Raw genomic sequence first — 14,802 nt, 5'->3', positions numbered from 1 at the left:
CGGGAACAACAACGTGGAGGGCGGAAGCCTGGCCCTGCCAGCCGCTGGGCTACTGAGACCGCTGGCGGGGCTCGGGGTCCGGACGCAACGCCCGGCCTCGACCGAGCTCACCCAGAGGGCGGGACCCCCGGCTGGCGCTTGCTGCCGCCTCTTCTAACGCTCCGGTTTGGAGGAGCCTCCGGGTACAGTCAGAAAGTTAGACCTTTGTCAATTTACCCCAAACCTCTCATTTTGCAGATAAGGAAACTGAGGCCCAGAGATGAGAAAGGACTTGTCCAAAGTCACTCACTATTCACCCCCCATAGGGAGGAGCATTTATCCCTGACCCCGTGGACGACTCTTTTGTGAAGGCAGTTCTGCGGCAGGGCACCGAATTCGAAAAAAAATCATGGAGGAATATCAAACTGCCCGCATGGGAAGTGGTCTGCCCACTTACTATATGGTAATCGGGGCCTCCAAAATCTTCACCTGAAACCCTGCTGTTCTGCTTCTTTGGTTCGGGCCACACAAACCCCAGTGGTACAGTTGGTAGCAATACAAAGCCCAGCTGAAGGCACTTTTGCAGCACCCTGGACCATGTACAGCTCTGCTGCTCCAATGCCTCAAAGCCAGCAGTCCTACGGCCCCCAGGTCCTAGTCTCAGATTCCTTTCTTTGCTACCGGTTCGAACAGAGGGGGGCAATGTCAGTTGGGTTCAGGATCCTGCAGCCTGGGCTTCGCCATTATACAGAACCTCAAAGCAAACCTTAATGAGGACCGCTTTGTGGCAGACCACCCTGCCAATTCATCTCATCCCATCCCATCCCATCCCCACTGTGCCCTTAGAGGGTTATGTTCCTATTTTGAGGTCTAAAAAAGGCCCCAAATTTGTACAGAAAGCCGGCAGGGGCATAATGCATACTAAGAAAATCTGCACAGATCCTGGAAATCAAGAACCTAGCCAACAGAAGGAAGGGGGGGTGTTTGCCAACAGCAGTCTACATAAGGCCTCTGATCTTTACGCAGTGTCTGTAGCTGAGCATAGAGGCCATCACACACTTCAGGTGTCACTAGCTTTGCTTATGATGGAGCTGGAAAGGAAGGTAGTGGGGAAGGGGTGGGGACAACTCAGCCCAGTTGTCCCTCCGCCCAGAGATGAATGCTTGGATGCCCTTTTCCTGGGAGGGTGAGATCTGTGTGGGTCCTGACATTGCTTCCTTTCAGGTGTCTGCCACCTGCTACTAGTGTGGTTGGGCCTGGCTCACTTGTACAACCAAAGAAAATGGTTAAGTTTAAAGGCAATACATAGGGGCACCTGGGTGGCTCAGTCAGTTAAATGTCCAAAGGCTCAGGTCATGATCATGAGTTAGAGCCCAGCATTGGGCTCTGTGTTGACAGCTTACAACCTGGAGCCTGCTTCAGATTCTGTGTCTGTCTCTCTGCCTTCCCCCCGCCCCCACCACGCTTGCACTCTGTCTCTCAAATAAATAAGACATTAAAAAAAAAAAAAAAGACAATACATAGCTGTGTGTGTTGGGGTGGGGTGCTAAACAGTATATATAATACACATAATAGTGACCTGAAATAATGTTGACCTACTTCTTGTTTTGTTTGGGGTCAGCACTACCATTCTGTCCAGTGGCCCAAGATGCTCAGAGAGCTCCATCCAGCTGTACCTTCCGCCTTTCTCAGGTGCTCATAGCACTCATGTAGCCCTGAAGTCTCTTGTAGAGGCTGAAGTCCAACTTTTGACTTTTCTTGTCAGGAACGAGCTCTATCCCATGAAAGCAGCACCCTTTTGAAAAGGAACATACTGAAGACGCCTTTTCCTTCAGGGGTGGGAGAGAGAGAAGTGGGGTGAACAGAGTCAAATGCCGGCCTCTCCCTTGCCCCCAATATCCCATCTGCTCCAGAGCTTAGTGGAGATGCTTGCTATTTAAAACAAACAGCCTTACTGGCTTCACATGATCATCTGTTTATTTGGGTCATGTGGGGACAGCAGCCAGGGGATGTTAGGCAAAAGCAAGGGTTTCGAAAGGAGGCTTTTTCTGAGCCTGCCGTTGCCTACAGGAGCCTGAAAATGGCTAAACAGAATTTCTCATCAGCCAGGGTTTCCCCAGTTGGGGAATGGACAGCTGGGGGAGATAACCTACAAGCAGGGTATAAAGGAAGAGGGGAATGGATAGAAGAGCCATTTAATATTTTAGCCCCAGCTTCCTGCTCCAAAGGGATGGAACTGGGGTAAAAGCTGGCAACTGTATTCATTCAAAGGAAAGAGAAAAGTTTTCTGATGTTTCACCAGAAAGGTGAGCACTCTGTGGCAATGATCCAAAGCCCAGCCATTTCCAAAAAGTTGCTCAAGTTTTTTTAATGGCTTCTAGGTGCTTAGTACCTTTGGAGCAGGACACTTGGGCCACCCATCATTGTGTACTTTTAGCTTTTTTTTTTTTTTTTTTTAAAGTTCATTCATTTATTTTGAGAGAGGGACAGAGGAAGGGAGAGCAAGGTGGGGAGGGGCAGAGAGAAAGGAAGAGAGAGAATCCCAAGCAGGCTCCGTGCTGCCAGCACAGAGCCCGATGCAGGGCTTGAACTCACGAACCGTGAGATCATGACCTGAGCCGAAATCAAGAGTTGGACGCTTAACCAACTGAACCACCCAGGTACCCCAATCATTGTGTACCTTTAAAGGACTTCTGTTTTCAGCCTTCCTCCTCAAATCTTGTGCATCCCGATGCCCAATTTAAATCCCTCCATTTTTTAATATGCTGAGATAGAGACATTCCTTTGATGAGGCTATCTTCCACCCACACCGCCCCCACCCCAACAAAGCATTACATACATATGCAACCCTAAGAGCTATGAAAATCAGTTTCCTGACCCCTACGATGCATACATAATAACGGCAAAAATAAAGCCAAAGTACAGGTATTTACATTAGATCCCAGAAGATGTCCTAATTGTTCAGGCCCAACTTCTCAAATTTTGCAAGTGGTTTTAGGAAGTTTTTCACATATCACAATTAAAACAAGACCAAAGGGAGAAAGTCAGGATGAAGAGTAAGACACTCAGGGACACAGCAAACAACATTCGTTTAACAAATATTTATTGTGTGCCTGACATGTGCCAGGCACGGGGCTAGGTATCCTTGTAGCCAAGGCCAGCTGACATTTGGAAAGCCAGGGTGGGGTAAAAGGTCAGAGCAGAACTCAACTCCACAGTTAATACCTGGAAAAGGTTAGCTTTGCCCTCTACCACCATGCTGGCATAGCTCAAGAGATCATATGACCACACAAAGACTCCTAAGAATGCTGATGTACTCTTTTAGGCTAGGTTCCCAGATAATCATACTTTTCTAAGAAGGTGTAAGAAGCAATTAAATGGACTTTAATTTGGTCCACTTAAGTGGACTGAACCTGATTCCTGACTGACTGATGAGCCCAGTCTGACTGATGAGCAGGATTCTGAATTGCTCGGATAGAGATGTATCCAATGTGGTACTCATTCAGTCATCAATGAAGCAGGCTCCTCGGAGCTGTAAGTTTCCACCGAAGTCCTCACCTACCTTCCTCCACTCCCACTGAGTAAAGGACTCCTCCGGAACCTACAGAACAGGTAAAACCAAGTCATGTACTTCCCCCTCTTCCTTGCCTCACATGACCTCACAGCTGGAAGAGTTGAGATTATCTAGCCAAACCTCCCAAGAGAAGGTGTCTTATCCAAGGTCACAAAGCTGCTTAGTGTCAGCTGGCATGAGTAAGTGGCCTGGTTCTCCCTTGACTCCATGGGACAGGCAAGCCTGGGGAAGTGCATCCAGAGTCCTTGAAAACCTCACAGAAATGGGTGATGATAGATAACTTCACCCCTTTTGGCTACAGACAGGAATAATCATTAACTTTGCTTAGTGGTGCCCAATAAACAAGCTTAGCAGGTGAGTGAGAAGGCAAGGAAAGAGAATCAGACTGAGGATCCAGAGGCTCAGATGGCCTGAGGATACTGAACTGCGTCAGGCCACTGAGGAATTAAGAGCTTCTAACTGGCCCTAGGTAGATAGCCATTCCTCACTGGTGTTTGTGTCCAGGCTGAAAAGGTGACTGGGGGAAAGGGGGCAGATTTTTATCCAGGCAACCACCCTGGGTGTGGACACTGAGTAATAAGGAAAGAAATGCAGCTCAGAAGCAAAAAGGGAGGAGCCACGCACTTTGAGCTTTTCTGAGAAACCAAGCTAACTAAAGGCTACAGCTAGAGATGGGGGCTATAGAGGACTTGGAGGAGGAAGCTGATCAAACTGGAAAGGCATGAGGGAAAGGATGAGAACTTCAGCTATTCCTCTAAAGAAAAAAAAGTGTCTTTATGAGAGAAAATGAATTCAGGTCAGTGGGAGTGAGACTGGGCAAGGCTGTGAACAGAACGAGGGGTAGTCTTGTGAGTCAAGAGCCAGCTGGGTCAAGTGGAGGCAGGGGGTGTCCATGACAGGGGAGGCCCCCCCAGGGCAGAGGGGCTGGGCTGTGATGCCCCACAGAAAAGACAGAGGTCTGTCCCAGCAAACCAGGCTCACACCTAAGACGCAGGCTGCAGAATCAAGACTGTAAAACCCAAGAGAGACCAGCTACCTGTGCCCTGAACCGATGCCTTCTCAGAATAGTAGGTAAGGCGTGGAGTAGTGGCCTGTCACTGGCTGGAGTGCCTAGATCCAGGGCTCCGTCCACTCTCACAACTGGACTTCTTTCTAAAGCCCCAGGGCTCATTGGGAGAGTGTGTACTGGCCAGTGGTGGGGACACTCTAGGAGCCACATACTAGCCTGTGCCTCTCTTCCCACTTCTAGGCTGGGGACTGATGATACCAGTACATGAGCCCATCCTCAACCCCCAGCGGGCTTGAGTACCTTTCCCATCACCTCAGTTGGCAGCGCTGGAGCTTACCAGTCGTCTCTCTGAACAGTTACTCTGTGATAACTTGGAACCATTCGTTTAACACAGTTAGGTTCTTAAACTGCATATCATACACCAATACAAATTCAAGTGTTACATGTAAAAAATAATGCCAAAAAGAGCCATAATAAAATACAGGCAAACATTTTTTCTGCTCCACGGGTGGTGAAAGAGATTTCTACCCTTAAAGGAAACAAAGAAAATATAAAGGCAGAGAATGACAGATTTGATTACATAAACCCTCTACAAGCCACTAACTGTAACACCGAAACAAAATCACCACAAATAAAAAGGTATAGGACAAAATGGAGGTAAATATTGGCAAATGTGTCCTTGCAGTTCAGTAACAAAAATAACACTTGTGATGGAAAAATGAACACAGAACATAATTTAAATTTTATAAAATATACAAGATAACATATATAACAGAAATATGTATACGAAAATGTCTGGTCTCACTAATACTACAAAATTAAAACAATGAAAATATTTTTGTCTATCAATTAATAAAGGATTTTTTTTTTTACAGATTTTAAGTAATCTCTATACCCAACGTAGGGCTCAAACCTACAACCCCGAGATCAAAAGCTATACACTCTACCAGCCAGCCAGGCACCCCAATAAAGGATTAAAAAAAAAAATCAGCCCTGTAGAGCTATCAAAGGAGTGGTTAAAACTGGCATGTATGGAAATGTAAACTAGCACAATCTTTTTAGTGACCAAATTGGCAATATACACAAAGAGCCTTTAAAAAGGTCATATCCTCTGCCTTCAGTAATTTTAATGTTTATTTATTTTGAGACAGAGTGTGAGCGGTGGAGGTGCAGAGACAGAGGGAGACAGAATCCTAAGCAGGTTCTGTGCTGTCAGCGCAGAGCCCGATGCAGCCCTCGAACCCACAAACTGTGAGATCATGACCTGAGCCGAAATCAAGTCAGATGCTCAACCGAGTGAGCTACCCGGGCACCCCTGCTTCATTAATTCTTACAGAAATTTATCCTAAAGCAGTAAGAAAACACATCAGATTTTTTAAACTAAATTCTATACCTAATGTGGGCCTGAACTCACGACCCTCAAGATTAAGAGTGGCATGCTCTACTGACCAAGCCAGCCAGGCGACACATGAGGATTTTTATACAAACATGTCCATGAAAGCATTATTTACAATAGTGAAAAATAGAAAATTTCCAGCAAGGAACAACTGGTTTAGTGAAGGAACACTCTCAAGATGACATGTAAAGAAAACACGCTGTTAATAAACCCAAAATATGAGTGGCTGTCTCTGGACAGTGTGCTATCTGGTTATTTTAACTTTTTATAAGTCTTCCGACAGACACTAGTTTTATAATCAGAAGGTTATCACAATATATTGCTACATGAAAAGTATAAAACAGTCATATACAACATGATCCCACATTTGTTATTAAAAATATATATGCATATAAAAATACTAAGATAACGACATGTAAAATAACTCCATTTGAGTAGTGGAATTATAAAGTTTTATTATTTTCTAAATTCTTAGAGTGAAAATGCATTACTTTTGTAATTATTATGAAATTGTTAAAGGGGAAAAAAGTTCTCCCATGCTTTCTCAGGAAAGGACTCCTCTCTCTTGACCTCGACTGTGACCTGTTCCTACGGATCTACTTTCCATCCTGGTCCTTCTTCTGAAAGCGCTCCTGTTTCACCCCCCAAAGTGGGTTTCTTCATCTCCCTCCTCACCACCAAACCTATCTAAATCTCTTTCTGCTGCTCAGCTCACAAGTTCCCCAGAAATGGTTCAGGCGACCCTTCCAATCCAGGTGAGAGATGAGGAAGAGCACTAAGGTGGTGGCACTCAGGATGGAGAGGGTGGGCTGATTGGGGAGGTATTTGTGAAGATGAAAGATTTTAGTCTCTGGTGGCAAAGGAGAGAGAGGAACAGAAATGTCTCATCTGGACAGCTGGATGGACTGTGACCAAGAAGATAGGAGAGAACCAGGTATAGATTGAATTTGACACTACTATGGTCCTGGGGGAGATGTCCAACAGGTGGTTAGGTATGTGGGTGTTGAAAGTTCAAGAAAGGTCTAGACTCAGGAATGATAAATCTATAGGTGAGCAGCAGTTGAAGTCATGGGAGTGGATGCGGCCAGCCTGAAGTGCTAGGAGCAAAGAGCAAACAAGGAACTTGGACAGAATCTTCGGGATTCTCTCTTAAGAGATGAGAAACACTCTAAAAAAGGGGGGGCAGGCAGGAAGCAGACTTGAGGAGCTGAGGTAAATGAGACTTAGGGAAGTGGAGGCAGTAAATATGTAAACAGTTCCACCCCCTGGTGGTGGAAGAGGTCACGAACTGACGGTCTACCAGGTTTTGACAGAATACTGAATTAACTGTCAGGATTTACAACCAAGTAGACTTCTCACAAATCTGGATTTCTGGCTTCCTGCAAAAATTCAGAACATCCAACACCATTTTTGCATGGCAACAACCAACAGGGATTGAATAAAAGCTACTCCCTTTTAGTCAGAACATGAGCTATTCCATCTTGCCTGACCCTTGCCGTAGAGGATGAGAAAACATGATTCCCTTTGTGAATGAATAAAGTCCTATTGGTGCTCACCTAGAGTTCAGAGAAATACAGGCTAGAGTTTGGTTCATAAAGCCCCACACTTGACCCTGAAGGCAGAAATCCTGGGACAAACATAGCTGAATGAAGGATCCTTTGCCAGAGCAGACTGGGAACCCCCCTTTCCCAGCAAGAGACATCAAATCTCTTGACTCGCAAAATCTACAGGGGCAGGCCCATGCCTCATCCACTCTCCCAGGAAGGGCCTGGCCCCACAGTGCTCTCTGCATAGTCTTCTCTTTTTGGACAGCAGTAGCACAAGCTGTCATTTCCCTGGGGGCTGATTGGCTGCTAAAGCCAGCCAAGTCCCCTAGCTGGGAATTTCCTGGCTCTAGTTTCTAGACTCTTGGGCCACACTCCCTGAATGGGTCCACCAGATGGCAGGCAGCCTTTTCTTTCCTCCCGATTTACACGAGTTCATTCACCCTACCTGGGGAAGAGGACTTGCCGTTTTTCTGACGACTGCTACCTTCTCCAGTAAGATCAAAAAGCACATCAATTCCGTGAGTGAAATATTTGGAGCTGCCTATTAAACTATAAAAAAAGTAAAACCCTTCTTCCATTATTATACAATTATGTATTGTCAAAGAGTCATTACCTAATTATCAGTTATTTTACATTGATTCTGATCCAACATGTGCTTGTACTAGACATTTTATTATGTGGTTTCCCTAACTACTTAATTATCTGCACTCCTGCCAAATGCAAAATTCTATGAAGATTTGGTAGCATAAATTAAGAACTAATTATAAGCAATTTCATTTATCAAATCTTACTCATTGATCATAGGCTGGAGAATAATGTTACCTTCAACTGTGAAGCTGGGTGAGAGAGGCTTTTTCTCTCTTCCCTAGAGGCAGGTCAAATGAGCCCAAAAGTCCATTTCCATATTAAGTGTAGCATTTGTTACGAATCTTCAGATCTGGTACAAGAACCTAGTCTCAGATCTCTGCGCCTGAGTTCAACCCCCATATCTCGGTGACTTAGCTCTGTGAATGACCTTAGGGCAAGTCACTTAAGCTCTCTGAGCTTCCATTTCTTTAAGCTATCAACAGAGGGACATACACCACTGTGCTGGGTTCTTTAAGGAGACAATTTATGTCAGAAGATGGCCAATCAATCTGATTCCCTGTTTGTCACTCTGGTACATGGAAGCATGGGTTTTGTTTTTGGTCAAGTGGAACTCTACACCTACAGTTACATACTTGAGGTCTTGGACCTTTGACGGGAGTCTACTGGTAGATTTTCTGACCAGAAATGGACAACTCAAAGAATACAAATAGAAGAGCAAGTTGAGAAGCCCACTATGCTCATGTACTCCTCCGGGTGTCTTAGTACCGATCTCACTTTCATACTTTCACCTAACGGCTGCTGTTGTGAAGCAAGAATCCTTCATCATTTGTGTGAGGACGCCAAGGCTTAGTGAAACAGATTTACCCCTCTAGTGGAACTGGAACATAAACCCAGGTCTGATGACTGCAAAGTCTCTTTTCTGCTTTTCATTCCCCTAGGGAGGCTGGAGAAGCCTCTGGGATTTATAGATCCTTTGACCTCCTGGGAACATCATATACAAGCCAATTCTGCCAAGCCCAACTGCAGATTCTGGTCTACTCCATCTTACTTCAGCTTCTTGGCTCATAATGAGCACCCATGACCCTCCACTTCCCCATGGAGAGCCTGAAGTCCCTAAAGTTTCTGCTTTGACAGAGACAGACAGGCCACACCTCAAAGGGCATGCAGAGGTGCAAGGCCTTTGCTCAGTCACAACACGGCCCCCTGCAGTAAAAGCACAGCCTCCAAAAGGCAGCATTAGCTGTTCCAAAAGGGAGCATTAGCTGTTCCAACCAGTAATTAAAAAAATAAACTGATGTTTTAGTCATTTGGGTGAGTCACAGCAGAGGATCTCAATGTCTTTCCAGAGCAGAGTGGGAACTCTCTGGTATGCGTGTGAGGCCCTGCTGCTAGTGGGGTGAGCTCCACGCAGGGCTTTCTAATATTGTGCTGGCACGAGCACCCAGACTTTGTACTTGGGAGCATTTAGAAAGGTTCAAGACCATCAATGCTCTACTCCAGAAGGCAAAAGCCAATTCTTTCTCACTAGTAAACCTCTTCTGGGTGTTACTGGGGTTAGTGCCCATTCAGCAAACCAAATCTCCTAGGCACCAACTTCTCTAAAGATGAGGTCACATCCCTTTCCTAAGGGCACCTCCTGGGTGGCTATAAATGTGATGCACCTTTGAGACTTTCCTTCTCCCAGTGGGCTCCTGACTACCAAGCTGGACCCTTTTCCTCCTACTGTGCAGATCTGCTGGGCCCATCACCTCTGATACCTGTGCCACAATAGATGGAACTTTTCTGTGAACCAACACAGACCCGAGTTAGTAAAATACGTATGTTCTACACAGAAACATCCTGTATGGGAAACAAGGCCCAGCTAACCTATAAAATATATACAACAGAGCCAACTGTATCAACTTTTGATGTAAACAACATACTACATGCATGCTGGTCCACCAGCCAGATAAACCAAAACAAGAATTAAAAGACAAAGGAACAGTGAAATGTTTCTTAGAACTCTCTATGTTAACTCTACCTGGAACATAAGACTTCTGAAAAATTACTGTTTAAGGTAACTAAACATTCCCCTACCAGTATCCCCATTAACTAGATACTAATAAAAAGTTAATCCAAAGGACTGACCCAGCCTGTATATATTTTAGAGTAGCAGGACACATGGAAATAAAACAGTCAATTGGGACCATAAAGAAACATAAAAAGGTTGAAAATCCATAAAAAAGATCATGGAGTGCTAGGTTTTTCTATTTTTCTACTTTTATTTTTCAAATTTTATTTATGTGAAAATGTACTTGTTTACATAAAAAATATTCTCTGGGTAGTAAAGGGATATTTCAAGAAAATACCAAGGGCACAATTTTATTCATTCACAGCAAAGTTAAGGTGCTTGATAAAAGGGCCAAAGATGCCCCCATGTGGCTAGAAAGGAAAATGCTGTGGTTTAAGAAAGATGGAAGGGACACACACTCCCTTCTTTAAGAGGCCTTGGATTTTCCATGGGCTTTTGCATCTTTTCCACAACTTGCAGTTTTATTACTTGTCAAAGCTTGAGGCTGGTGTTCTCACATCATTTCCATCAAGAGAAGAGAGGTTTCGTATTTCGAAAAATACACACTAAAACTTTAAGTAATCAACACCAACCCTTAAGATCGGCTGAAACTCCACCACGGTGACATGAACCTTGTAGGACTCACAGCAGCGCCCTGGTGTGTGAAGAGCAGGGCAAGGATGGGGGGTGAAGGAACCCAGTTGTTGGAAGCAAAGCAGATTCCAAAGAACAAAAGCAGCTTTAGTCCCTCTTGGAAAACAAGTTCAGCTTCTGTTTCTACCTTAGTTATCAAGAGAACAGAAGCCAATGCCAGGGACCAAAAAAGAAAATAAGATAATACCACAAAGATTTAAGTCCATACAATCCGTCAACATGAACTTGACCTCCAGACCCTTAAGGCAAGCACCACTCAACCTTATCATACATGGGTTAATAACCTATTTCTTTAAAGACAAAATTCCCTTTTCCCTTATACCAGAGGTGTATGTATCACACATCACACAATTATAAAATATACACATAATGAAAATAATTTTTAGATGTTTTAAAAAAACGTTTTCAATGTTCTCTCATTAGACAGAAATAAACTTTTCTTCTCAGAGAAGAAAACGAAGACAACCAAGTGCAAAGAAGGCACTCAGAGCTCTAGCTGGAAGCTTCCCTCATCATACAGTTTTTAAATTCTAAAAGGGTGAGCTGACCACCTATAAAACCTCCTCCAGGACACCGAGCCTTAAACCTGGGGCACTGCAACACACAGAGACGCAAGACACATCTTTTGTGCCTCCGGTCACACCTTGGTACCAGACTCAAATGAAGGCTAATACTGTGCCCAAAATGCACGGGCAAGGAGTGTATGTAAACATACCACTCATCTAACACAGAAAAATACAAGACGTTAAAGAGAAGCGTAATATAAAATTAAATATACAGCATGAGTACAAAGTTAAACCCACACACTCATGCACCTCCCATCGACAGACTAGAAGGAAAACATTAAACACCAACAGTGGTCATAACTGAGAAGACTGTGACTGGGGTGATTTTGTTGCTGTTTTCGACTTTGATTTTCCAAATCTTTAATGAGTACACGCTACTCTTTTACAATGAAGCAAATATGCAAACAATACGTATTGACCATTTATCAAATGAATAATTACAACCTAATTCAATTATCCTAAAATTCTATCAAGATAAGACACAAGGTTTGGGGCCTGCATAGGATTTAAATGTGTCAGGAGGACGGGGAGGTTGGGGGGGGGCGGGGGGAGGAGGCACAAGAGAAGATTACTGAACCAGAGGAATTCAAGGGCATGAATTCAATCTTGGCTCTGTGTGAACCTGGGTATTGATTTCCTCATCCTGTCAAATGAGAGGTTGGGCCAGTGCTTCCTAATCCTCAGTGGCTCACTGACCCCTCTAAGTCAGAGATCCTTATTTCCGGAGAAGTGGTGGTGGTAGTGGGTGTTCACAGAGCTTTTAGAAATAATCCAGGAGTTTTATGGACTCTCTAGAGATCCTTGGACCAGGTCAAGAACACTGGTTAATCTGTTCTCTTCTGCAGCTCTGTCTCCAATGACAGGGGGAAGTATAATATGGTCCTATTTTCATTTCTTGAATCTTTGCTGAGGGCTGGGTCTAGGTGTTGCCAAAATACGCCAAGGTCATCAGTTTTTTGCCCTAACCAACAGCCACTTTTCAAGAAAAAACTTTTTAATGTTTATTTTTGAGAGAGTGCGCACATGAGCGGGAGAGGGGCAGAGAGAAGGGTGGGGGAGGACAGAGGATCTGAAGCAGGCTCTGTGCTGATAGCAGACAGCCCAGCGTGGGACTCAAACTCACAAACCATGAGATCACGACCTGAGCTGAAGTCGGATGCTCAACTTTTAGACCCACCCAGGAGCCCCTAGCCACCTTTCAAAAGCATGGCTTAACTGCTCAGCCCCCATTTGCTTTGCAGATAGGAAGGAGCACCATACAACAAGTTCAGTCTAAACAGAACATGAGACTACTGGTGTAGAATCAAAATCAAGGTGTGAAAGTTTAAGTACAGCAGAGGGTAACTGAGACACCAAGAGAACAACAACAACAAAAATACTCTTTTTTTTCCAGAGGCATTCCTGCTGAACCCTGACATTCCAGTGAGAAACATGTTTTAAGAACATGGTTACCCTGGCCTCAGAATTCTCTAAGGCAAACAGGTAAGCACAGAAGGGATTACAAGGGGACCCACAAAAAACATTATTTGATCAACTACAAATTCTCTGCCAATAGATGAGACTTTCTTAAGCAACATACTGCTCATAACTATCTCACTCCATTTATTTGTTTTTACTTTTTTATTTTTTACTTGAGAGAGAGAGAATCTTAAGTAGGCTCTACACTCAACGCAGAGCCCAATGCAGGGCTCGATCCCATGACCCTGAGATCATGACCTGAGCTCAAATCAAGAGTCGGATGCTCAACCGACTGAGCCACCCAGGCGCTCCACCCCCCCAATTTCTTATTTCTATCATCAATCATTTCTCCATTCAAAGCAATGAAAATATTTCCCCCAATCGCAGGATTCAAACATGATGGACAGATTTCAATTCTGAATACTGTTACATTAAAAATAAAACAAAGCTCCACTTTGTATGTCAAAAAAACAAAACAAACTCAAACCATACATCAGTAAAACTACTACAAAACACTACTTTCAAACAGTTTGGAGGTAGGGTTATGGCTTCATTCTGTTGTATCTCAGTCACATCTGGGAGTTTTGCTTACCTAATTATTTCTGAAATAAGCAGCATCAAAACAGCTATGAATCAGGAATGTGACGTTTCCAGGAGCCCTCTCAGGTCAGCCCTTCTTCTTGGCATCACTAAGCTTTCTCCCCCACCACCTAACACTAGGCCAGTTCCTTCCTCAGGACTGATACAGGGGTCATCAAGCCTATGTACCCAGAGAAGTCTTGCAGGTGACTCTAGAAGTGGGCACAGGGCCTATCTGCCCGCTGTACTGCCTCTATTCAGAGAATGAGAAAGCCACCCCTCCTCAAGAAGCAACTATGGATGACAGAGACAGCATGATGCTCTGTAGTTCTGACCCAGACCAGACTCCAAAAACAATCCTTTTGGCCTCGGCTAAGCTAAGGTGATCAGCTTAAGTCAGGTTTAAATCCCTCCTGAATTTACTGATGGCTTTTTATTGATGCTGGTAACCACAATTTATCCTCATGAATTACCATACTAATGCCCAGTGACTTTAATAAGGGGGATTGGGCAGGGGTTAAAAATAGATTAATTTGTTTCTTTTCTTTCTTTCTTTCTTTCTTTTTTTTTTTTTTTTTAAAGAAAACTGCACATAATGACCAATGGGCCTATGGTGGAATACCTCTTGCCACACCAAGGCAAGCTACATTATAGAAACTTCCCAGCTGTGCAAGAATTTAACTAGCAACAAGCCTGAAAATTTGGTTACGTATATAGGTACAAAGCTGGTTCATCAAATCCCTATTCTGGCCCTCAACCCAATGCATTTCAACTAAAGCATCATCTACCTCCTTCTTTACATTTATCAAACACTTGAATAGGTAATGTCCAGCCACTCCTTGGAGATGGCTTCCTTTTTCAGACACCGGGCTGCTGAACTGCTCAGATGCCTCTCGGTCCTGGGCCCCATTGCTAGAGCCTTTACAATTTTCTGAAGCCTCCATCCCTCCCTTTTCCTCACTCCTTTCATCCTCCACAGGTTCTGGGTTTTCATCCTGGGAAAGCAGATCCTGGTTTGAGGAATGGCCCTCAAGAGTGGAAGATTCGCCTTCCTGTGCAGCAGGCCCACACAGGGTGCCCTCCCGGGGGCCCTGGGCCAAATCCTGGCTACTGCCAGACTCTCTCGGGGTGGACTTCTTCTCTTCTAAAGCTTGGATGACGTCCTCAGGAGCTCGCGGAACTTCTCTCAACTGTCTCACTCGCTCCCGTTTCTTTCTCCTTAAATGAATCCAGGAGTTTTCTATTGCTGTTAGGAAAAGACTAACCTCTTCCTTTCCACAGGGGACTCGTTTATGCTGAACCTATTCGGAGGAAAAACAGAATTTGATAGAAAATCACTTTTCTCAAAACTTCAAAAACAAAAAAGAAAAGAAAAGAAAAAAGATTATTGTTAAGGAAGTCA

General features: G+C 44.3%; 1 protein-coding gene across 3 annotated transcripts in view; it reads right to left on the bottom strand.

Moving 5' to 3' along the window:
- Nucleotides 1-3,065: 3,065 nt before the first annotated feature.
- The window catches only part of METTL16 (methyltransferase 16, N6-methyladenosine), an 82,315-nt gene continuing 70,578 nt past the window's right edge, over nucleotides 3,066-14,802 (bottom strand). For all 3 annotated transcript variants that reach the window (XM_047832706.1, XM_047832705.1, XM_047832704.1), the window contains one exon: nucleotides 3,066-14,701. In XM_047832706.1, coding sequence (XP_047688662.1) covers nucleotides 14,078-14,701 — 624 coding nt within the window. In that variant the 3' untranslated portion in view covers nucleotides 3,066-14,077. The remainder of the gene's footprint in view (nucleotides 14,702-14,802) is intronic.

The sequence above is a fragment of the Prionailurus viverrinus genome, chromosome E1 (assembly GCF_022837055.1).
Source record: "Prionailurus viverrinus isolate Anna chromosome E1, UM_Priviv_1.0, whole genome shotgun sequence".
Lineage (NCBI taxonomy): Eukaryota > Metazoa > Chordata > Mammalia > Carnivora > Felidae > Prionailurus > Prionailurus viverrinus.
The sequence above is the reverse complement of the archived record's forward strand: the minus strand, read 5'-3'. Positions and strand labels throughout refer to the sequence as shown.